The sequence below is a fragment of the Populus trichocarpa genome, chromosome 11 (assembly GCF_000002775.5).
Source record: "Populus trichocarpa isolate Nisqually-1 chromosome 11, P.trichocarpa_v4.1, whole genome shotgun sequence".
Classification (NCBI taxonomy): domain Eukaryota; kingdom Viridiplantae; phylum Streptophyta; class Magnoliopsida; order Malpighiales; family Salicaceae; genus Populus; species Populus trichocarpa.
In genome coordinates, this window is record NC_037295.2 from 15,954,447 (window position 1) to 15,980,159 (window position 25,713).

At 32.3% G+C, this 25,713-nt stretch overlaps 3 protein-coding genes across 5 annotated transcripts in view; 1 reads left to right on the forward strand and 2 right to left on the reverse strand.

Moving 5' to 3' along the window:
• The first annotated feature begins 13,032 nt into the window (after window positions 1-13,032).
• On the forward strand, window positions 13,033-16,988 carry LOC7461173 (G-type lectin S-receptor-like serine/threonine-protein kinase At4g27290). Of its 3 annotated transcripts, none has more exons than XM_024592118.2 (7): window positions 13,033-14,454; window positions 14,607-14,750; window positions 14,877-15,034; window positions 15,328-15,538; window positions 15,878-16,115; window positions 16,227-16,377; window positions 16,476-16,988. In XM_024592118.2, exons 1-7 carry the CDS (start codon window positions 13,200-13,202, stop codon window positions 16,767-16,769), a joined length of 2,451 nt encoding a protein of 816 aa, XP_024447886.2. In that variant the 5' UTR covers window positions 13,033-13,199; the 3' UTR covers window positions 16,770-16,988. The 3 variants fall into 3 exon arrangements, with proteins under 3 accessions (XP_024447886.2, XP_024447885.2, XP_024447884.2); XM_024592117.2 differs by having other exon boundaries at window positions 13,036-14,454; window positions 14,610-14,759; XM_024592116.2 differs by having other exon boundaries at window positions 13,038-14,454; window positions 14,607-14,759.
• LOC7470900 (stress-response A/B barrel domain-containing protein UP3) lies at window positions 16,959-18,111 on the reverse strand. The gene has a single exon (XM_002317500.4). The coding sequence runs from the start codon at window positions 18,082-18,084 to the stop codon at window positions 17,257-17,259; it is 828 nt and encodes a 275-aa protein (XP_002317536.3). The 5' UTR covers window positions 18,085-18,111; the 3' UTR covers window positions 16,959-17,256.
• Window positions 18,112-24,941: 6,830 nt separating this feature from the next.
• The window catches only part of LOC7462372 (G-type lectin S-receptor-like serine/threonine-protein kinase At4g27290), a 51,342-nt gene continuing 50,570 nt past the window's right edge, over window positions 24,942-25,713 (reverse strand). The window contains exon 8 of the mRNA XM_024592114.2: window positions 24,942-25,454. Coding sequence (XP_024447882.2) covers window positions 25,149-25,454 — 306 coding nt within the window. The 3' untranslated portion in view covers window positions 24,942-25,148. The remainder of the gene's footprint in view (window positions 25,455-25,713) is intronic.

The following is a 25,713-nucleotide window of genomic DNA, read 5'->3' on the forward strand; positions in this document are numbered from 1 at the left end:
AGAGTTCAATTATCTTAATGTTAGTTTGCATGGATATAGAGCCCTTGTGTAAAGATTTTATATGGGTCTAATGTTCACACTTATTTGAATATTTCTGAGTCTAATACCTATATTTAATTAATTGTTTAGTCCAATGCCCATACTTAGTTGAATATTTCTCATTTTTAAGATTTGGATTGTCCAACCTTAACAGGGTTTAAAAGGGTTTTGCCTATTTCCTGAAACTTAGAAGAGGTCTCTCTCGTAGGTGTCCTTTTATCAGTCCGGATGTATCAGTAGTGGATTGTTAAGAAACCTTGTTTGTCTTGTCTTTAGAGAGAGTAAATGTACCAGGTGAACAAAGTTCATTCTTACTGTTATAGCAGCTTCCATCTCATTCTTTAAGAGATATGTGATTGCACTAGAGAGACCATGTCAATTGTCAATCCTTTCCAAAGTAAATTATGTTGTAGCACTAGGGAGACATCGATTCTTTCCAAAGTAATTCATGCAATCGCATTAGAAAGTGAATTCATCCCATCACTAGAAGGTTAAAGGACTTATATCATGGAGATACCATATCCATTCTCGTTGTTAAGGTAGTGTTCATCTCATCCTTTAAGAAATTTGTGATTACACTAGGAAGACCATGTTAATCCTTTCCAAGGTAAATTGTGTTATAACACTAGGAAGACATTAATTCCTTCCAAAGTAATTTGTGTGATTGCATTAAGAAGAGTGAATCCATTCCATCATTGAAAGGTTGAGGGGCTTATGCCATGGAAAGACCGTATCCATCCCTGTTATTAAGGCAGTGTTCATCCTATCCTTGGAGAGATGTGTGATTGCACTAGGGAGATCATGTTAATCCCTTCCAAAGTAAATCCTGATGCAGCACTAAGTAGATGTTGACTCCTTTCAAAGTAATTTGTGCAATCACACTAGGGAGAGTGAGTCCATCCCATCTTTGGAAGGTTGAGGGGCTTATGCCCCGGGGAACACTTGAAGAACAAAAAGCACTGTCACTTTGAACAATTTAATTCATATATAAGAAACTTATATTCTTAGTCAGTGACCATAATACATTTCTATCCCCTTATTGAGGTGTAATCAATTTTATGAAATTTCTACTAAGATCATAGTCTTAGTCCAAAAAGGGGAGATAATAAGGTTTCTCCAGTAAATGTCCTCTATACGGTGGTCAAATAGACCCTTCAAATTATATGGTTTGAACAAATAATTCACTTATATTATTGAAAGCTTTCCAAAATCTCGAGGCTCCAACTGTATTTGTGGATTTGACATATTCATGAACAACATCTTCTCGCCTTCCTAAGCCCATAAGCAAGTAGAAAGAAATCCTACTGTAACTTGGAGTGATCAAATTACTATAAACACTTTCCAATATAATGAAGAATTGTTGATCCATGGACGAAACATATGTGCTAACAATTATAGAAATGTCTATAAAACATCTTGTTGCGATAGTGCTTTGATAGTTTAACTTTAATGGTGATTAGGGATGTCCATAACTCGGCTCTTGATAGAACTCATAATGATTATTTTTTTTTATCAATTTTCCACAGATGATGCCATTGATATAGTCCTAAAAAATCCAAGAAGCTTGGGGGCAAAACTTTTGTCTTGGATAATCGGTTAACCTTTTAATTCTGACAATTTGATCCACTCTTTCTAGCCACTATGGTTGGTGTCTAATACTTGCAAAACATCCCCGTTGTTGAATTTGAGAACTCTCAGATGCTTCAATAAACACCTTTTTTAGAGAAAAATACAATGATATTTTAAGGAGAGATTGAAAATAAATGTGCAGTGGAAAATCCAAATTCAACACCTCACGTTTAAAGGATTCCTAATGTATTTATAGCCCATTAGACTCTTTATAAGGAGGGGCTAAAATATAAGCAACAAATCTCTAACTCGTCGGGATAAAATAACTCTGACTTATCAGAGTAAAATATCTTTGACTTGTCACAGTAATTATGGAGCCTAAGATATTTTAAAGTTAAAAAGAGCACGGGCTTAGTGCTTGGCTGAGCTTGGAGATGATATGTCTAGTAGCTCGCTAGAACCATAATGTAGAATTGTTGATGCATGGACGATGCAGGTGTGCCAACAATTATAGAAAAATCCATAAAACATCTCATTATGATAAAGCTTTGATAGTCTACCTTTGATGGTGATTAAAAGACATCCATAACCTGGCTCTTGATAGAACACACAATGGTTTTTTTTTTATCAATTTTTCACAGATGACGCCATTGATATAGTCCTAAAAAATCCAAGTAGCTTTGGGGCAAGTCATATATCTTGGATAATCAATTAACCTTTTAGTTCTGACAATCTGATCCATTCTTCGTAGCTAAAGTGGATGGTTTCTGATACATGTAAAAAGTCCCCATTGGTGAATTTAAGGACTTTCTGATGCTTCAGTAAGCAGTTTTTTGATAGAAAAATGCAATGATATTTTAGGGAGAGACTAAAAATAAATATGCAGTGGAAAATCCAAATTCAACACCTTATCTTTGAAGGATTCATAATATATTTATAACCCATCAAACTCTTTATAGGGAGGAGGGGTTAAAGTGTAAGCAAAAAAACTTTGACTCATCGAGATAAAATAACTCTAACTTAGCAAAGTAAAATATCTTTGACTTATCATAGTAATTATATAGCCTAATATTCTTTGGAGATAAAAAGAGCATAGGTTTAGTATTTGGATGAGCTCAAAGTTGGTAGGTCTAATAGCTTACTAGACCCATAATATCTGGGCTCAATGCTTTAAGGAGACCATGGGACCTCTAAAGGTTTAAAATCTTTTAATTTTTTCTTCTAAGTTTTCAAATTTTTCATAATAGTCATGCATTTGCCTCTCTAAGAAAACATATTTACACCAATTTGTTTTTTAATTTGTTTAATGTTCATGGTTGTCTTTAAAGCTTGCATGACAACGACTCCATTTAAGATTTTAATTGTCACCTAACATTTTTCTTTTCCACCTTTTCTATAGTAATAAATAGTATGCTCTACTAACAAATGATGCAGCCATAATTAATAAAAAAAAGATAACAAACACAAGGAACACTTAATTCTGTTGAATATGATCATCATCATAAAACCGTAATTCAAGATTTTATTACTGAATAATTTCTTTTCAAGTATTCTCTTGAAATATAAGTTAAACAACTTTATTTATATTAGTTCTAGGTTTATCCTGAATAAAAAAAAGTTCTTAGTAAATAATATAGAGTTATTCTAAGAATTCCTAAACAAACTAGAAAAAATAAAATTATCAAGCATAATGTTTGATTTTCTAAACTAAATAAGAAAACAAAAAAAATCATCATAAAGGAAAATATTTTCCTAAACAAAATAGAAATAAAAATAACTAGGAAATAAATAATTTTCCCTCATGAGTTGGAGAGAACTAGTACTCGAATTCAAATTGTTCTTGTCTTGATCTAAAAAATATTCATTCAAGACTCTCTAACCCCTTTTGTTTCTTTACTTGAAGTGTTTAACAATTTTAAATATCAACTTGAGTCCTTTCATTTTAAAATTTGTATAAGAAACAATAATTAGAAATTTATATCTCTTTTATTTACTTCTAAAGTAATGAAACGCAAACCTCAAACTTGCTTCTTTAACATGTGTTAAATCAATATAACCTTTGAATTTTCATGATGATAGTAAGCTTGTAATCAAAATGATCAAAATATCCCAAATCAACAAAAAAACAATGTCGAGTGCCTTTAATGTCATCTTTGCAATCAATTCTACCTTATCAATTACGATATTATTGATGACATCATAATAACCATTACTATCATTGTTTATTGTATTATTATCAGCATAATCATCATCAAAATAAACTTTATAAATTTTGATAAATATCAATCCATATCTATCATATCATAAATGGATCATCAAAATCTTCATGATACTCATCCTAATCCAGAGGGTGCCTCATCTACTCTTGCATTTCAAATGGTTTTTCAAAGCTAGCAATGAATTCATGATCACTTTCCACATGATCTTTTAGGGTTTTCACATTTATCAACTTACAAGTTAATTCTACAATCTATCTTTACATGTATTCTATCATCAATTCTTGAACGTCTATTTTCCTAGGAGGAACCTCATCACCCCCTCCTACATGAGCATGTTTTGTTTTGTCATCTCTTCTAACCATGGTTATTTAATAGCACACAACAACTAACCACCAAGAATTGTTGGGCACTAATACCAACTAATGCAAATGAAAACAACATAAGAAAGATAACAAGCATAAGCAACACAAAATTTTACTAAATAGGGTCATCGTGTAATAATCCTATTTTAAAATTTTAGTAGTGATTATTTTATCTTCAATTGGTTATATATGTATTAATAAAAAAAATCAAAAACTAGGTTGAGTACAAGTTGAGTGAACTCTTCACCTACTGACAAGGAAACAAATTGAATAAAATTTTGGGTAATCTTTCATATAGGGGAAGTGCTGCTAATTTGTTTTTAAAAAATAGGAATAATATATGATATCTTGATCCTTTAATTTGTGTAGATGCCCAGGGGAAAGTAAATAGTGCATCGTACAAACATAATCGCTACTAGTTCTTCTAGCAGTGCTTCTCACAACCATGAGTCATTAGATGTCGACCAAGAGCAAACACCTAAGACACAGGCAGCCACACTCTACGCAGGCTCGATGAGTAAGATGCATCCACATCGAGGGGGTCCCTTGACAATAAGACCCATTTACCCGGAAGTACCAGGCTCAGTGGAAGAACAACCTTTCAATGCAAGTTTGTTTTCCCTTCGCAACGACATGTTAATAATTTTTTAAAATTAATTTCATTTAACAAATGTAATTTTAGGTTCACAAACATTGAGGTTGCCAAAACCATAACATCAGCGATGAAAATTCCATTGTTTTAATTGAGTCATGTTTCCAAATATCTTGAATAGAAACCTATGATTGATACATGATTCGAAAGGTTTAAGGTTAGTAATAACTTAAATATTTTTTTATGTTAATTTAGTTAGTTTATTAATATTAATGAAATTTATCTTTACAAATTTTAATTGTAAGGAAAATTTTGAATGGGTGAGCTGACAACGCTATTGGAATACGGGTTTGAGAGAATCACGCTGCAACTAGGTAAGATTGGAATCAAGATAAAAACTTTTAATCCTTTTATTCAATTTTACTTTTCATTTACTAATAGATAACTCATTTGTACCATATAGGTTGCGTGATTTTTGGTACCAGATGCAAAAGAAAGCTAAAACATATATGAAAGAAAGAGAGCTTCCAAACTGGAAAGAGGTGGTAGCTTAGAAGGATTTCAGATCGTCGTATGTCTTAAAGGTTGTATAGGTGGAATTTATTAAGCACGTGACTTCTGAACATTTTTTATGACGATCACACTCCAGTGCGGAGAACCGGAACCAGCATGTTCACCGTTTCGTTACCACACACCGGCAGGTCCGTTCCGTCTGTATCGCATGCTAAGCGGATGGTACGATTCTTTTTCAATTACATCTATTTTTTTATTTGTTGTTTTTTTATAAATATATTTAACTAACAATAATTTTCTCTTGAAGGCTACGGTTCTTGGACGCAAGCCAAGCCCGATGAAGCTTTTTATGGAAATGCACGTGCGGATTTATGACAATAAAAAAAGGTGCAATAACTCGTGGATAGCTGAGCTCAGCACTTTATGGTATGTTGGTTTTCGATCATTTTTTTCTTAGGTAATTATTTTTTTGAATTTGCTGACTTTTGTTTCCAGGATACATATAACACCCAGTTGAAGGAGAGATACGGTGACGATTCTTCGACCCATCCAGATCTCGATCCAGATTTGTGGTTGGAGGCATGAATATCTGGTGGACCTTATAGAAATTGGGTGTGCAGTCTCTCTAACACTACGGTTGAGGACTTACGGACGACCTGCAGTGTTTCAACCATTGGATGCTTACATTGGTTTTAAGCACTCAAACTCTGGAGTTCGAGGTAATTTTAAACCAATGAGTTCAAGCTCGGACAACCCATCTTGCTACTGATTAAGAACGACTCAATGCTGAAACGGTCGAAATCTGTTGATTGATAATGGAGATGAGATCTCAGATGAGTGGTACATGTGCTCCCTCTTATTCGCCCCATAGTCTCGGCAAAGACCTGCCTCCTCCTCCTCAGCGCCTCTATTCTAGATTAATTGTATTTGAACTTATAAATGTTTAAATTTGTAATAAATATTTTATTTTATATTAATTTATTTTATTTTAATTATTTTATATTTTTTAATATATATAAATTATTACTGATGGGGTTACCGACGGACTAAGTCCGTCGGTATATTCCAGAGAGTTAAAAAAGAATTACTACAAATGCCATTGATTTTCTATTTTTGTTTAATAGATTTTTTTTAAAAAAATTATATATTATTATTGACGGGGTTACCAACGACATAAGTCCATCGATATATTTCAGAGAGTTGGAAAAGAATTACTGCAAATATCATCGCCACTTTTTACTCACCGATGGAATAATAGCCGGTCTTTTGATGGTTATATGTCAAATTCACCGAAGGAAATACCACTGGACAAAAACAATCATCGATAGAATGACATATGATTTTTATGTTGGTGATATATTATATTCATCGATGGAAATACCGACGTAATGAAGCAGGTACAATTTGTTTTGGCGTGCGTTTTCCGTTGGTTAATCCATCGGTAAAATTATTATCAACGGACTCATCGACAGACAACAAATCACTGACGAGAGTCTTTCTGACGAATTATTTTTGTCCGTGAGTCTGTTGGGAAAATCCGTGCCGACAAACTATGAGTATAAATATCGATAAAAAATTTCGTCAGTAAATCTAAAAATTCTAGTAGTGAAAATCCATGTATAATTTTTAGTTAGGCTATGCCTTTTATGCTTTCTAACTTGATGCAATGATAGTTGAGGTAAAACACAGACATGGTTTTGCGTTTTGCTTCAATACCTGAGCATGTATAGGATTGGTATTGCTTATGTAATTACCACTTCAACTAGTTAAGATAGGCGTTTTTTTCATCCCTTGTATTGGAGATTGTTTTGGATTAATGCAACATTAAGTCTTAATATTCTTATGTCGTATTTTATCTAGTGCTTTTCCTGTCTTTTCTTGCTTGTGGATTGCTAGTTCATTTCATGTTTTTGATGAGGATACTTGACGAAGGCAAAATTTTTATTAATTAGCTAGGATCGATAGAAAAATTAGGAAGGATTGAAAGAAAGCGCTTAAGAAAAATCTGAGAAAGAGAACAATTTCTCTATTTTGTTCATCGAAATAACAAAATCCGATGAAAAATAAATTAATTAGACAATTCAATCTCTACTAGTTTTAGGTCCAAATCATTTTTTTAAAATAATATTGATTTGATTTGATTCGATACGTATAATAAAAAAGCTCAAACCCCTAATTTAAAAAAAATCTATGCATCATAAATTTCTATATAGAGAGAGTATACCTAATAAAGATGTGACCAAAAAAAAAAAAAAACGTCCTAGTCATTCAGCGACCAGTAAGAAAATCCTTATGAACCTACCAAATTCTTTTCTTTCATATTTAAAGTGACAGGCGTTGACAACAGGATTATCCTGATTAATGTAGATTGATGTAACAATATGAAAGGTAGAACGTCAACCTTAGAAAGATTTCAATCCTACCCTCCATTATTATCTATAATCTAAATGCTGTGGGATTTTCAATGTGTATCCTACATATTTTACTGTAAATGGATTATGCAAAAAAAAATTTAAATTTTAAATTTTTGATCCTCAAACCTTTTAGGCAATTTAGTCTTAATTAAAAAGTAATTAATTTTGAATTCTTATGAAAGGATGAGATTGGAAAAGGAGAAACCGAAATGTAAAATGCGTCAAACATGGATGACGTGTCATAAGTTTCGAAAAAGATATACTTTGGTCCTCCAACATAAAAAATAATGCAAATTATGCAATTTTGACCCCTCAAATTTTTTTTCAATTCCATTTTGGTACAAATTTTTTTTTTGTTATTTTTGGTCCCTGGTTGAGGGAGGAGAGAGAGAGATCGCTAGATTTCGGCAGTAGAGAGAGAAACACGTCGTTGACACTGATTTAGACTGCCAAAATAGACTATATTTATGTCAAATTGTTCCATTTAATGAGAGGAGTTCATATTAGGTATTTTGTACCTTAAAAGTTCATGAAAAAGTAGATTTGAGCTCGAGTTAATTTTGGTTTCGGGTTGAGTTCGGTTTTTTGGGTTGTTTTTTAGGTTCTTTAGGTCATGGATAGGTTTATCATGATTTTTAAGGTGTTTTAGGTCAAAAGAACATAAACCTCGATTTTCCAGTCACCACAATGATCGAAATTTGAAGAAAACAGACAACACGTTATCTGGTTTTTTTAAAAAAATTTGGGCGGATGACATGTCGTCCACCCTAGGTGCAGTTAAGAAAAAAGAGCCCGCGAGTGGGCCCTGGTGAAATGGGCCAGTAGGGCTGGCCTGACCCATTTTTTCCTATTTTTTCTATTTCAATTGATGCTTCTTTTTTATTTTTTAAAAAACTTAATTATATTCACATTTACCTCTTCTCTTTTTTATTTTGTTTAGAGAGCCTCTTTTAAATGATGGTGATTTTTTGGTTATGCGTTTAATTTTCGAAGAGGTTTTTCTGATTCATCTATGAATTTTATTTTTTTTTATCTTTTGTATAGATGAACTATATTTTTTAAAATAAAAATTATTATTTTCATATGATATTTCTAATATGTGTAGTCTTGCGTATTGTTCTTTTTTCTTTTTATTTTATTCAATCAATTTAATATGTTTGTATATTTCTATTGTTGTGTGATTAAATAAAAAAATGTTTTAATAAACAAAAATTAGCTAGCATGACAGGGTAAATGTTCTATCTTGCGAGATTAAATATCTTGATTTACATCTGTTTCTCGGTTTTTCAAGTTTTATTTTTAGGTGTCGTTAATGATTTTTTATTTATTTATTAGCGCACATAGTTCTCAAGTTATTTGATTACATATGTGCATAAACTTTTTGATTTGCACTTAAATTTTTTGAATTATAAAAATACGTTGAAAAAACCTGTTCAAAACCTACATGTATAATTTTTTAAGGAAAATAAAAATATTTGACATGTGGTAGAATGCGGGTCACATAACTATTTAAAATCAAATGGTGAAAATGAGAGGGATAAACAAGGCAATTAGCACCCAAAATATAATTAAATGCTGAAATAACACATAATAAAAAGGTTTTGGTAAAATAACACAGTTTAAAGATATCGCTATTCAAAAATGTGATATTTTAATAATGTCGCAGTTCACAATTGTAATATTAATAAAATTTCATGTTTTTAAACCATGATGTTATTAAAATGTTATGATAACGGATGAATATTTGATAAAATAATTTTACTATAACCAATATGGTCTGTCAAGTAATTTCACTAATGTGTTCTATCAATGAATTATATAACAAGGCAACGTACGGTGATATTTTTTTTTTCCCTTTTTGCAACATCAACAACAAAATGTCGTTAAATTCTCCAATCAACACTTAATAACTCCCCTCCTCCCAAATAAAAGAAAAATTCTTTGTTTTTGCAAAAACTTTTGTACATTCAATGTTTATTTTCAGTGGAAATTGTTGAAGAGTAATATAAAAATTGTTTTTTACGTCTCACTTAATAAATTAATTTTTTAAATTAAGATAATTTTTTATATATAATAATAAGGATATCTTCAAATATCCATTAAAAAAAAATTACAAAATTTCCTTAGAACCCAATCCTTACCGTTTAAAAAACATCTGAATGCATGATTATAGAAATTATAGACAATCTATCAGGACAACAATATCTATGCTGTCTTTGTCCTCATTTTTCATTTGGCATTAGTGATACTTCTAGATATTTATGATGTGATTTTATATTAAAAACAAATTATGATACATAAGAAATATAGTATAGTTTTATTAGTTATTTCTTTCTTGGATCCACTTTGAGAAAATGAGATAGACACATGGAAAAAAACATTAAACTCAAGATCTAGAAAATATAAGAATATCTTTATCTAATTTTTTTTTCTCTTTCTCGTTTTATTTTTTAATAATTATAAATGAGGAGAATAACCAAGGTTAATTATTATTTCAGCACCATAGAATTACTGTGGTTTCGACCATTGTTTGCTTTGCCTTCTTCTCGGGCAATAAACTCTCAAAACTGCCTTCCAAGCCAAACTCTGTGTAGCTAAAATACGGGTCTTCGTAGTAAAAGCTCGCCTGGTGTGCTCATTTGAGGAAGACAGGGCCCAAATTCTGTGGGACACTGGAACTTGACTTGAAAGCTTGAAAGATTATTTGATTGGGACTAAGTTTCAATCAAGATTTTCGTTTTTTTCTTTCAATTTGGCAAATATTTCGTCTCTTTTGTCCATGATCACCAGGTCTTCCACTTCCACTTCTGAGGCAATATCTTGTACCTACCCCAACTAAAATTTTCGTTTTATCTGCTAGAAAAATTAAATATTTCTATTATTATATAGCACAGGAAGCACCAACTATATCTCATAAATTTTAAGTTAATGAACAGGGAGCCGTTTGAAGATTTGGATCGAAAACGTTTCGACTGCATCCCTAAGATTAAAATATGTACCGTCAAGATATACATAAACTGATCCGAACACCCACACTAATACACCCACCATGTTCTTTATGACATCCTGCTCTAGGTCAGCAAGTGTCATAAATCTACTGAGTTAGCATACCATGAATGGTTCTTATTGTGAAAATCAAATGATTTCAAAACTTGGAATAATGACAATAAATTTATTAAATAAATCCCATCAATATTAATTATATGCCATTAAGATTATTTAAGGAGGAGACCTATTTTTTTTATTAACATCAAAGTAATACCAAGATATCCTATCTTATTACAAATTAATTAAAAACATGGATTCTTTCTTTTTCTTGATATTAAAGATAAAATAAGAACAAGGTTTAGTCCGAGCCAGCTAAATGCTTGTAGGAATTACATAAATGGTTTGTTATTAATTGCTTTTAAAAATGAGCAATGGCAGTATGATGGTTCTTAATACAAACAATGGCAAGATATGTTTGAAAGTTATCTAATTAACTACTAAACTAAATAAATTCGGTTCCCTCGCCTACTTCGCTGTTCATAAGAACAGTGAAAGAGGTGATTTTTAAAAAAATAAAATTATCTTCAATTTTTTTAAAATCATCTTGAAATTAGTTTTTAAAAACTCAAATCACTTTTGTTATTGGTTGTCCAGTTTAGCTATAGACCCACCAGGTCAAGTGGGTTACATATAAACAATTTTTATGGTGGTTAATTTTAAAATCAAGCTAGACAAAAAATCAAGTCGGGAGGTTTCTAAATTGACTCGTTAGATCGGGTTTAATAACAATGCAAAATAATTTTTTTTTAATTCCATCTTCCATTTTTTTTTTTTGCTTATATTTTTTGATTTCATCTTTTAATATTTTATTGATTTTAAATTGATTTTTATAATTTTTTTCAATTTGCTTTCTAAAAGGTTATCACAGTTTCAAACAAACATCTCAACTTTTAGTTGATGCTTAATTTTACGAGCATCTATTTTTATTATCATGTCATTAAGTAAAAAATAATTTTTATAAAAAGAATAAACAAAGTTGTTAAATCTAGTGGAGTTTATGATCCGATTTGCGGATTTGGCAGGTTAAGCTATGAAACTTTAATTAATCTAACATGTCACTATCTCAATATTTTTAAAAATATCATCTTGAATTTTTTTAAATCAAACCATAGTTTTTAACAGTGTTTTGGTTGTTTTTAGACTCATCAAGTCAACTGAATTATATCAGAACAACTCTCACACAACTTAATTAAAATTTAGGCTATGTAAGGAATTGGTTCAAGGCAATTTAAGATTAACCTACAAATAAAATTTAATAATAATATCAAATAATTTTTGTTGCCTAAACTTTTTTTTTTACTTTTAATTTTTTTTATCCAACCGGTAAACAAGATAAGCACTGTAACACCTGGATTTCAAAAACAAGAATAAAATAAAAGGCCTAGGCTCATTTTACATGTATTTTAATTTTATAAACCATGAATACATGCAAATGGGGCATGAAGCCCATGATTCAGGGAGACGTAAACAAGAACTTGTTTTCTAGTTGAAAAGGGCCTTCAGGGGGTTCCAAATCCAAAGAACCTATAGCTGATTCTGCCCATTTCTGGTCAATTTATTTTTTGTCTTAGTTTCAGCCCATTTCGACTCCATCTGAATTTACCCTTCATTAATTGCACATCCCGCTGGAAAAAAAAAAAAAAACAAAAAACATTTCACTACATTACTTTGAAAGGTTTTTAGTTTCAATAGAAAAGGCAATAAGATTGATAAATGTTAAGACGGATTTCAAATTCTTTTTGTTATTTATTAAACATATTCTATGCTTGACATATATATATATATATATACATATATATATATATATATATATATAATTGATGCAAATTCTCCAACATTATTAAGAGCGAAAGATACTAGCATGCTTGAGATTCCATGCTTGCATTGTTATGGTGAATAGTAAAGATGGATGTTTTCTTGGTTTTTATAGTGAATAATTTATATTACTTCGCAGCCATCGTGCAGGCAGCCATCGTCAATAAACTTTCAAAGTCAAATGTAGAAGGCCATGCCGTGTCGAATTTTGTGTCCTATACACTTACCGCTACCCCCCACACGGCAATCTCACCTTTTCTGTCAAGAAAATTACTCAAAATTAAAAAATTCCAGGATAGTGGCGATGGCAATGGGGCCATTCAACGTGGCCACTAATAAAGACGCATTCAATTTCAATTGGTTTGGTCCACCACGTGGATTTCTATTAGTCCAATCACAAGAACTGAAAACGAGTTTAGATGACTCAGGAATGTTGGGTTTATCCAAGTCTCCCTCGCAATTGCACTTTCATTCCATTTACGAGGATATTTGTACTTAATTGAATTCATGGAGAATGACAGTATGACTTCTGTCAGCTGCAGCCCTTAAACTCCTACTATTTTTATACCATTTCCAATGGTTAGGACCAGTCTTTCAGCTAAAGCACGAATTACCAAAAAAAACATCAATGAATAACATTACCATACTTTGCTTTTGTTTTACTTCTTTCTTCGTTACATCCCTAGCAGTAGACACCATCTCTGCAAATCACACTATCGGCGATGGAGAGACCATAGTTTCAAGTGGTGAGAGATTTGAACTGGGGTTTTTCAGCCCTGGTAATTCCACGCGGCGGTATTTGGGAATATGGTACAACAAGATATCTAAAGGGAAAGTGGTGTGGGTTGCCAATAGAGAAATCCCAATAACTGATAAGTCAGGAGTCTTAAAGTTTGATGAGAGGGGAGCTCTCATCCTTGCCATTCAGAATGGTAGTGTCATTTGGTCTTCCAATACATCAAGGCACGCGCAGAACCCGGTTGCTCAGCTTTTGGATTCAGGAAATCTTGTGGTCAGAAATGAAAATGATCGTCGCACAGAAAATTTCGTTTGGCAAAGTTTTGAACATCCTGGAAATACATTTCTACCTGGAATGAAGGTTGGAAGACTAGCTTCTGGATTGGATGTGATTATATCATCATGGAAGAGCAATGATGATCCTTCTCAAGGCCCTTATACCTTTGAGATTGATGGGAAGGGTTTAGAGCTGGTTGTCAGACAGAATTCAGTTCTGAAGTCTCGATCAGGGCCGTGGAATGGTGTTGGCTTTAGTGGTTTGCCTCTTTTGAAACCAGACCCCTTTTTAAGCTATGCTTTTGTTTTTAATGACAAAGAGGCATACTTAACTTATGATATTAACAGCTCTATTGCTTTGACCTTGGTTTTTGATCAAGACGGTGTCCTGGAGCGGCTCGCCTGGATTGACCGACTTAATAATTGGATAGTGTACTCAAGTGCACCAGGAGATAACTGCGATAACTATGCACTATGTGGTGCTTATGGCAGGTGCACCATCGGAAACTCCCCAGCATGTGGATGTTTGAACAGATTCGTGCCAAAAAACCAAAGTGAATGGGTAAGGGCAGACTGGTCTAGCGGGTGCGTTCGGAGGACACCGCTGAACTGCCAGAATGGAGTTGGATTTATAAAGTATTATAACATTAAATTGCCAGACTCAAAGATTCGGGCAATGAATAAAAGCATGACAACGGAGGAATGCAGGGTGAAATGCTTGAATAATTGTTCTTGCATGGCTTATACAAATTCAGATATAAGGGGAAATGGAAGCGGATGCATTCTCTGGTTTGGTGACCTGGTGGACATCAGACAATACACAGAAGATGGCCAAGATCTTTATATTAGAATGGCTTCTTCTGAAATAGGTAAATATAAGCACATTCTTACATGCTGAATATAATATAATATATTATATTTATTGCATTGCATAATACCAAAAATCCATGGCTAATGCTTTGAAACGTTAACAGATTGGAAATATTCTCTCACTGATACATTGCTATCTCCCTGCTTGTAGTAGCTCACACTCTAGAGGGCTCTCCCAAGAAGAAAAAAGTGGGCATCATTGTAAGCGTTGTGTTATCAGCATTGCTTCTCCTAGGCCTTGGTCTGTGCTTGTTCCTCCAGAAGAAGAAGAAGCATAATAGACATAATACTCTTGGTAGGACAAGTAAGTTACCTTGCAATAAAAACATTCTGTAGAGCAAAGTCATGGATGTTCATTAACTTTTTTCGATCCCTATAAGAAATTTTTGTTGTCATTCCTTCTTTACTTGCTGTGTCACAGAGAAAGAGGAAAACAATACAGAAGAACAATGGTCTATGAAGATCCAGGATGAAAGTCTAGATTTACCACATTTTGACCTTACTGCAATAGCTAATGCTACCAGCAATTTCTCATTCAACAATTTGCTAGGACAAGGTGGCTTTGGACCTGTCTACAAGGTAAAACACAATGCGATGATACTATGCTCAGCTTTTTTGACAGTAGGTGATGATACCTAACCACATGCCTTTTATTGTGTTAAGATAGAAAAACTACATTCTAAAATTCAGTGGCACAGGAAGAATGTGAACAAGAAAATAAAAACAAAGGGGTAGACAATTAATAAAAAAAAAAAGGAAAAAGGAAAAACCAACGTAAAGGAAGACACCATGCTTCTATGATTATGATTGTTGGATATCCCCCTCAAGACTTGCCTGCTGACAAAAATCTGGCACTTGTCTTGTTTTTTCAGGGTGCTTTTAAAGGTGGACAAGACATAGCTGTGAAGAGGCTTTCGAAGGAATCCAGACAAGGGCTTGATGAATTCATGAATGAAGTAAAATGCATTGCAAAACTTCAACATCGAAACCTTGTAAAGCTTCTGGGATATTGCATAGAACATGAAGAGAAGATTTTGATCTATGAATACATGCCCAACAAAAGTCTAGACATCTACATATTTGGTTAGGATCTCTGAATCTTGATATTCATCAAATGTTTTTTCAAGATAATTTCATTTGAGTTGCTTCTTACATATGTGAGAGAAAGAAGGTATTACAACTTCTGTTTCATCTCTAATCCTACTGATCAAAGACTAGCTGCAAAACATTTATCAGTTCACACAGGTTCAAGGATTTACTACCTCTAACATATTTGAGTACTCCCATGAGAACTTGGTTTACAAGGATTTTCTTTTTTACTATCCTGTTACTAAATAATATTCACTGTTAGTTAAAATCGCACTTAAAAGTAAAATCAGCAGCCATATGAATTAACCTGCAGATTTTTTATATAATGGGCAGATCAAATTCGAAGCAAGTTGCTGGATTGGCCTAAAAGGTTCCACATCATCAATGGGGTATCAAGGGGACTGCTTTATCTCCATCAAGACTCTAGACTACGAATTATTCATAGAGATCTTAAGCTGAGCAACATTTTACTAGATAATGATATGAATCCAAAAATCTCAGACTTTGGTATGGCTAGAAGTTTCGGAGAGAATGAAACAGAAGCGAATACAAGAAGAGTAGTTGGGACATAGTAAGAGTACTTCTTTATTCCCCTTCTCTGAGTTAGCAAAGAAAAATGTATTAGAAATGCCTAACATCTTAGTAGAAGAATCTCACTAACTTGTTTAATTATATCATGAAGTGGTTATATGTCGCCAGAGTATGCCATTGATGGTCTCTTCTCGATAAAATCCGATGTGTTTAGCTTTGGAGTTTTGGTGTTAGAGATTGTCAGTGGAAAAAGAAACTGGGGATTTACACATCCAGAACACGAACTCAACCTTCTTGGGCATGTAAGGAATATTTTTTTTTTCTTCTTGTTTTTTCAAAATAGCATTGGCACAATGGTTTAAGAATAATTTTCATAAAAAACAATGATTTCAAATTTCAGGTATGGAAGCTATACAAGGAAGGCAGATCTTTGGAGTTGATTGATGAATTAAAAGTAGAATCCTGCTATGTGCCTGAAGTGTTAAGGTCAATCCATGTGGGGCTATTATGTGTGCAACACTCTCCAGAACACAGGCCAAGCATGTCTACAGTGGTTCTTATGTTGGAGGGAAATGGGTTATTGCCTCAACCTAACGAGCCAGGTTTTTTCACAGAAAGAAGATTGATCGAAGAAAACAAGAAAGACCTGAGTTCCACCAATGAAGTAACAATCACAGTACTTGACGGCAGATAGAAGCGAGCCAGGCCATCTTTAATTTTTATTTTTATTTTTAATTCAGAGAGTCGATCATCCATTCGGCTTTTTAGTTTTATTTGGTAAAGGAAGCCCAAAATGGCCGAATAGATTTACGTTCTTTTCTTCTCATTAACGGAAAAAGGTTGGCATTTTGCTAGCATTGCCCGATTAATCAAGTTTTGCAGATGAATACAACAACGATTGAGCTTTATTACATCCGCAACGTCAATGAAATTAACAGTAAACTAGATGAATGAAGTAAGGTAACGCTGTTTCAGACAAAAGACAAGAAGCTAACTATAATAGAGGGCACGACAAGAACCGGAACGAAGAGACGAACACTGACCTTGATGCTACACCACCAGCAGCAAAGCACAAACAAAAGAAAAATTCCAAATTCGTTGGCATTACATTATTAATTTGTATGGAACATCAATCCATCCAAGAACAACGTAAGATCTCAAAGCCTAAAAGACAACATCAATCAAACTCTGGATGAGGACACAACATAATCAAGAACCATAACACTTTCCAGATAATCTCTAACCTTAGCTTTCTCCAAATTCGCCAACTCTTTGTCCGAATCCACCGCCTCCAATTCACTCAATCCACGAAAAACAGCTAGTGACGCAATCGAATAACCCTTGGCTCTAGCAGGGGAGAAGTTCTCTCCGCAACTGATGTGATCAATTCCTCCAAATGTATCTTTAATCCCCTGAATTACTCCCAGTATCTCATCTTTCACTTCATCCCCTAATCCCTCTTTTAACTTCAAGAATGTTAATCTAATCGCGGACCCAGAAGGTGGGACCAATGAATCACCGCCGTTGAGATCACCGGTGACCCAATCGACAGCCATGATGTCATCGCAGATTGGTAGAACCGATTCTTTAACGACTTGAACGTGGGTCGGGTGAAGGGCATAAGCGGAGAGGTTTTCTTTAGAGGAGTAACGGCTGTGGAGCATGTGAGTGAAGGGAATAGGTGAGGACTTGGTGCGGTAGAGAGCACCGGCAGTTAAGTGGAGTACGGAGTCGAGTGATATCAGACGGTTGAGGGAATGAATCATGGTGTTGATTTGAGTGGGGTCGATGTTTTCTTTGACTTTGAAGAGGACTATGTGTTCAATTGTTTGGGGCGGAGTGGATGACGACGACATTCTGATTTGGGATCGGGATGCTGAAGCAGAGTAAGGCTTCTCCGGCTTGAAGGACGAGAAGAAGGGGTTGAGCTGGTGTTTAGGGACGGGAAAGTGGAGGTAAAATGGTTTGGTAGAGAGTAGGCTTGCGGCTTTCAGACACAACATCGTCATGATTTGTGGGGACGTTTAATGTGGTTTGTTTGACTATTAATTTAAGGTAGTTCCTGGGCCGTTTATCATCCGCTGATTGAACATTGTATATTATAATATTTTTTTTATTTTTAAAATTTTATTTTATTATTAACAAGTAATAAAAAATTTAATTATTTTTAAAATATAAAAATAAACGGTTTATATGTTATCAAAAAGAAAAAAAATGAATTTTAATTTATAGTTAAGGTTGGAAGATTTTTTATTTTTTTGTTAGAAGTCTCATGGACTTATTGAAATTCCAATATCAAATCTGATATAAATTGATTTTAAAAAAATAATTGGATATAAATTCTACTTTCAATTTTAAGTGATGTCACTTACATTACTTATATTTAAAAGTATAAATATATTAATCATAAAAATAGTAGATTATCGTATCAAATTAAATATTATAAGTAAAGAGAGAGTATAAATTACGGAGCTCATTATAAAATAAATAAATAAACAATTTTATGTTTTTTTTTATGAGTCAAGTGTATATCATGTTTGAATTTTATAGATTAATTGGTTTATCAAATATATTTTTAGTTTCTTAGATAATATGACAATACAAAAGTTTAAAACTTGTTTTACTTTGGGCTAAAGCTTCTTAAAATTTCCAGGTTTTAATTTTTTTGTGGTCTTTCTAATTCAATTTTTTTAATATTATTTTTTTGTTTTCAATATAAACTATATTTAAATAAAATAATCTTTTGTATTTTATACTTTTATAAACGAATTATGTGGTATCATTTGAATCTTATAATTTGAGTAAAATATTTGATCTCATTAAATCATTTTAAGAGAGTTTAAAATTTCAAGCGTGACATTGAAACAATTAAAATATCAGAAAGAGAAATTAAAAGAATAGATTGAAATTAACTCAAAAGAAAAGTGATGAGCTATACAAGGTAGGTTAATGTTTTTACCATATGACCTGCATGGCATTGAGTCTTAGGATAAAGAGAAGAATTTTCAATTCTAAGATCTTTGATAAGGAGAAGAATGTTAAATCTATGTCTTATTATTTGTATCATCCACGAAACTATCTCAAGTTTTAGAACGTAGTGGCATAAATGTAGAAATATGCAACATAATCATGTTAATGCTTTAGAATACGGTTGAAATCGTGTTTCTTAAAGAATTGAATTTTTTTAATGTTTTTAGATTATTTTAATATGTTGATGTCAAAAATAATATTTTAAAAATAAAATAAAAATATTATTTTAATACATTTCTAAAAAAAATACTATAAAAAACAACTGTCAACATACTCTTAAATACCATCTAAATATTAGTCTAACTCACGATGAAAATAGGCATAATTATTTTTAAGTAGAAAGACAAAAAAAAATAAAATCTCTACCATCTGTTCTTTAACTTCTATTGGAGAGGTTGTTGAGAGAAAAATGTTTTGTTCAATGCTTTCTTGCAGGGGTAATGTCGTTGGCTTAAAACAATGTGCAATATTCTACAGAGGTTAATTTATTAAAACTTTATTTAATTAACATGGTTTAAATAAATTATAAATAAATAAAAAATTAATTTTAAATAACTCTTGGTTTTTCTCCTTAAAAAATCCTTGATTTTTATAAATTTAATTCTTAATTTATAGAAGTTAATCAAATGTTGATAATGGTAAAAATTAATTCTTATTAACTCTTTAACTTTTTAACTTCTAAAATTCAATATAAAATGGGGGTAAAGCAAGAGATTCTATCTTGATTTTTTTAGATTTTTACATTCTCTTCTGTTAGAGAATAATATAAATTATATCTTGGACTTCACCTACCAGCTTAAGCTTGGGTTGAGATGATTATTTGACATGGTATCAGAGCCTTGATGACCAAGCGGTCACGAGTTCGAATCTCATCATCCCCATTTATGTGATAAAAATTAAGCACAAGGTAATATGAGTCTATGCAAGTTTTAAGTCCAAAGGGCTTTCACTTCCGGAGTGTGTTAAAGAATAATATAAATCATATCTTGGACCTCACCTACCAGCTTAAACTTGGGTTGAGATGGTTCTTTGACATCTTCCTCATCTCATATTTTAGGATTTTCTTCTCATTTTAACCTATGATTTTCCACCCAAATCTAGAAGTTAGATTCATCTTTTTAAGAGACATTTGAGTTCATATTCTTTGTTTCAATTACATTTTTTGGAAGTTTATCTAAAAAAAAAATGATATTGTTGAAATCTCGGGAAACATATTGCAAGCATCCTACCTGCATAAGTAAGGAACAATAAAGCCTTAAGAAAATATGATTTATCATTGAAAACAACAAAAAAATCTATTACTTTAAAGTGCCTTAATAAATAAATATCATCTTTTATTTTAATTTAAGCATAATTTTTTTTCTACTAGTATGCATTCTAGAACTTTGAATTAATTTCAATTGCAAGTTTGATTCATGCTTAATATGCATGCTGTAATTCTTTTTATTATATTTATATTGAAAGCATGTTTGTCATGGGTTATGCTTTCGCATACTTATGGGCCATGTTTGTTTCATGGAAAGTGGTTTTCTAGAAATCATTTTTCAAACTTTTCTGTGTTTGTTTGTCATTAGAAAAGTTGATCAACAGGAAACACTTTCCAGTTAAAAGAAAATCTGACTTGGTTTTTAGGAAAGTGTTTTCCTTTTATTTTGGACGGAAAACACTTTCCAGAAGTTGTGAAAAATTTAAAAATATCATGTTATTTGTTGATTATATCAAATTTGATCCTCAAACTTTTGATTGCTATCTATTTTGTTTTGAATCTTTTTTTCAATTTCTTCCCTTAGAATTTGATTTAATTTGATTTTTATATCAACTTTGATCCTTATTTTTATGATTGTTATTTGCTTTTCTTTTATTATTTTCTTAATTGAAATTTTTTAAACATGTATAAACTCTAAGTTTTTATTGAACATTTTTCACAGCCTAAGTCCCATGCTTGGCAAAACTTGATGTAGACTAATTTAGTATATTATTATTATTATTAACATGAGTGTCGGGATCAGTTTGCACGCACCTTAACTAATCTAATGGATCCTGAAGCTAATGGTCATGTAAGCCTCCAGTGACCATGAAGGGACTCTAACTTGTGACCATTGAAAAATAAACTTAAGACCTGATTAGTTGATGTACCTTTCAGGATTGGTGTATTATTGCTTTTACAAGTCATGACACTGACTCTCGGCATCTCGAATGATTAGCCTACCAGTCGTTTATTCTGTGCTCAAGAACCCTCACACTCAAAATAAATTCAATAACCCTTTTTACTTTATCTTAAAGCAATTGATTTTGGATGTAGGTGTCACGACCCGATTCACAGATTCATGACCAGAATACAGACAAGGTCTTTCTACCCAAAATTTCATATCTAAACAAACCCAAACTTACATATGAAATTATTTTTTAAATAACTCAATTTAAGCCGCCAAGAGCATTATTGCCTTTACCTATTTATTCTTTCTCTTTATTTTTCAAAACATCACAGTACGTTTCAATAAACCTGTAGCTTAAAGAGTATATGAAGGTGAAGGACTTAGAACCTCCATTTTCCTTTCTATTCTTCATGATGGTTCTCCTTTTCTTCTTTAAATTTCTAAGATATACGAACTTGAACCTGAATTTTTTGCATATCTGTCCACTTGGTAATCTTGATGTCTCTAGAAGAACTTGATTAACATCTAGTCTGGTCTTTTTTGGCCTGGGATTCTTTTTTCTACTTTGGCTTTCTGTGAACAGAACTTTAAGGACTGATTTGATGAATTTAAAGATTTACACGTCACAATTCCACAGAGTCATCTATAAATCTGCACATAGGAAACTTGTAATGAGTTCTGTTACTAAAAACACATTGTATAGTCTGAATGAGACTCCAATATTGCAATCTTCTTTCTTTGTTCCTGAGAGAAATTCTGATGAAACATTGTGACGTCAGAAGATGCTTTGCCTCAGCCTAAACTCTTTACTACATACTTCTTACAACATTTTATTTCAGGAAACATGAGTTCTAAGATAATAATTATATATTCATAACTATATATAAAAATACAAAATATGTATCAAAACATTTGATTTGACTAATATACTCTTATTTTATTGACTTAATCCCTCAATATTCAAAGACCGAATCGTGATAAAAAGACTGAAATATAAAACCTCAAACAATAAGGATCTAATGTGCATGACTTGAAATTATAAGGCTAAATTGAAGTTTTCGTGCATGTGAATAGTTAAATTGAAAAATAGCTCTATTTTTTTTATTGATATTAATTTTGAACTTTATTTTTTCAAATTGTTCCAATAATAAACTAAAATTATATTTTGTAAAATAAAATTCTAGTTTAACTTTGAAATATTTTATGACATACTGAATGAATGAGTAAAAAAAAAATTGAAATAAAACTCAACACATAAAATCATGTCAACATAACTTCAAATGATGAAATTAAAAAAACAATTTTAATAACCATAGTGCAAATATCGATGACTATAAAAAAAATAACCATAGTGCAAAATAATAAAAATTTATAGGATCTAAAAGGAAAATGTTACCTAAAAGGGGTAGAACATTTACTGTAGTTTTGTTTTTATCGTTACTCTATACCGATAGTCATTGTGAATTGGAACAATAAAATTATGATTTTGCCCTTAATAACAAAACATAAATAGCCTTGGAAGCGGGAGGGTAAAGTTAGTAATATACCCTCAAAAACCAAAAATCATGAGCTGGCGGGCAGGGGTGTTTTCTATTTTTTTTTCATTTCAAATGCACAATAAAATTACCAAAATACCCTTGAATTAAAGTTATATTTGCCTAGGTCAAGGGGTTTTACGTCTTTTCCATTTGGTTTTGTTATTATTATTGTCAAGTCTGATCAGGGGCAACTTAGTATTTAGACATGTATAAAATATAAATTAATTTTTAAAAGTCAATTGTTTATGACATTCACAAGGACACATGTTAATTCTCTCATGATCTTTGTTCGGCGTGTACAATATCATTCGGCGACCAAAACTAGACTTCCACGACGACGTTTTATTTCTTATGGCGTAGCCTGCATTAATGGGCAGGATATTTAACAAAAAAATGTTGTTTTTTCACTTCGATGGCCATTTCTTTTTTTCTTCCTTCTTTCCTCCCTCCTCCTTGATTTAAAAGCCTTCCCCTACACATTTTCAAAATAGCCCTTCATTTTTTTCTTTCAGATTTGGACCCTATTTTTTATTTCTATTTTTCTTATTTTAAATAATCTATAGAATTGGGATTCTCTTTCAATTTAACCCTCCTAGGATTTTTTTACCTTTAAGATTTAGTCCTTATTTTTTTACTCTTAAGCTTTTTTTAAGCATTCTTTTAATTCAACCCCCTTTTGAACCCGTTTGGCATTGTGGTTTTGGGTGGGGTTGATAGTTAGCCACAAATATTAATGTTTGGTTAAGTTAAAAATGGAGTTTTGTTTGGTGGGACCCACTATAAATTACGGCCGTGCCTCAGGTTTAACAAAAGCATAATTTCTGTGCTTTACAAACAGCAGTTGAGCCTCCATTGTTCATGTGAACAATGGAGAGGTGGAGAGTTAATTCACTCTCCACTGTTATGGGTCGGACGAGTTCCGGCCCAAACCTAAATGCATTGGATTGGATCCGACCCAGTAAAATAAAAAAAATCCAACAAAATTTCTCAAGTATTGTGTTTTATTCGAAAAACTAGTGTTTAACATTATTCAATGACACTACATAATTACATTAGAAGAAGATCCATTGATGATGTAACATTTGCAGAATTTGATCGCAATCCCAATTTTATTCCTAATGATATTTTACCTGATATTGTTGCACGCTCAGGAAGCCAGGGAAATTATAGTCCTTGTCAGATGGATTTCATACGTGATGGAATTGCAAATAGTTTTATGAAACAATAAAAAATACTTTATATAAAGTATTGTTTATTTCATAATGTAATAACAGCAGTTAAATCAACAATATTTCAATTAAAAACCATCAATATTAATGTCTTTTTTAGTTATTTTATAACCTTAATTTGAAAAGCATTTTTAATCAAACACATTAAACTACTTTTTGTTCAACCTCAATTTCAACCACAGTTTTAACTAAACATATATTTTTCCAAACCAACCTCAACTAAAAATACATTTTATAAAATAATTTTTTTCAAACCACAACCATAAAAGCTACCATAATACCAAACACACTAGTAAAGTTATCCGATGGAATTGCCATGTAAACTAACTATTATATCAATACCAATTCAAAAATAATTATATTTTTTATTAAAACTTTTCTTTTCTTTTAATCTAAATTTTGCGGATTTATTCACTAACACCAGAGTCAGGAATACCGTATTTTTTTTGCTACGTAATATTTACCAACGTCAGAGTTGGAAGTATCCGTAGTTGAATATTCACTGACACCAGAGTCAGGAATATTACAAGCATACCATCGGTAGCATGGTATAACAAACCTTTAGCAATTTAAGACAAAATCAACAATGTAGTCTACCTCAAGTAGGATGCTTAAGAGATGATAATATCTTCCCTTTTGCATAACCAGTCCCGTGCCATATAATCTTTGTTGACCAATAAGGGTTCCTAGTGACCATAATATTAGGTGGCGACTCCTTAAACTAGACCTTTCTCATCAAAGAACAAGATGTCAGAAACCTGTTCTTTTAGTGAAGATTAATTTTTAAAAGATCGTGGCGATGTCGGGTACGACAACGGCCAAGAGCCAAATTAGAGAAAACATCCTTAAACTCCTCGGTGCCCGCCCTAATAGAAGTCCCAGCTGCCGCTTCATCAGTTGATAAGGTAGGAAGTTGAGGGAAAAAACCTATGACTTCATTTAACACAAGGTTGAAACAAATAATAGTAGTGCAAAAATAAATTCCCGTTCAGGGAAAAAAAGATTCTGGTTGCATTGGCTGAGCAATGTGCCTTCACCACACAACATTGGAACTACAGCTTCTAAGATCCAAAATCAAACCCATCAAGACGAAACAAAAGATATGAACACAAAATGGGATCTACCTTGCCTGTAATAATGTAATCGAGCATTTGTTAGCTGAATAATTTGCTGTGCCCTCGCTTGTTGAACTTGCTTCAGCTGGATCCCTTTCAATAAAAAAACCTGGATGTTTAGGCTGAGGTAATGTATTGTCATTACTCAACATCAAAACCACATATGACATGTCTGGCCTATCTTCTCGATTATCTTGAACACAGAGTAGAGCCACGTGAATTGAACGTAGCACTTGAGATAGATTGCATGCTTCAATTATTGATTGCCTAACCAGTTCCATAGGCCTCCCTTCTCGGAATAGTCTCCAAGCCTAATAACAAAAACATGTTACCAATAGCAGATTTGGTATCTAGAAGTAAGAAATGTTTCCATTGACACAATGTTCTCTAGACTCTGAGATCCAAATCCAAAAGAGATGTGTGTCCGACATGCTTAACCTTCTCAGAATCGTTTTCTTTTCAATACTTCTTCATTTCTTTTATCAATTTAAGGCGTACTATCAGTAGATATGACCAAGCCTATGGAAACCTGACACAGGTTTTAGAGTAAAGAGAAATGATGAGTCGAAG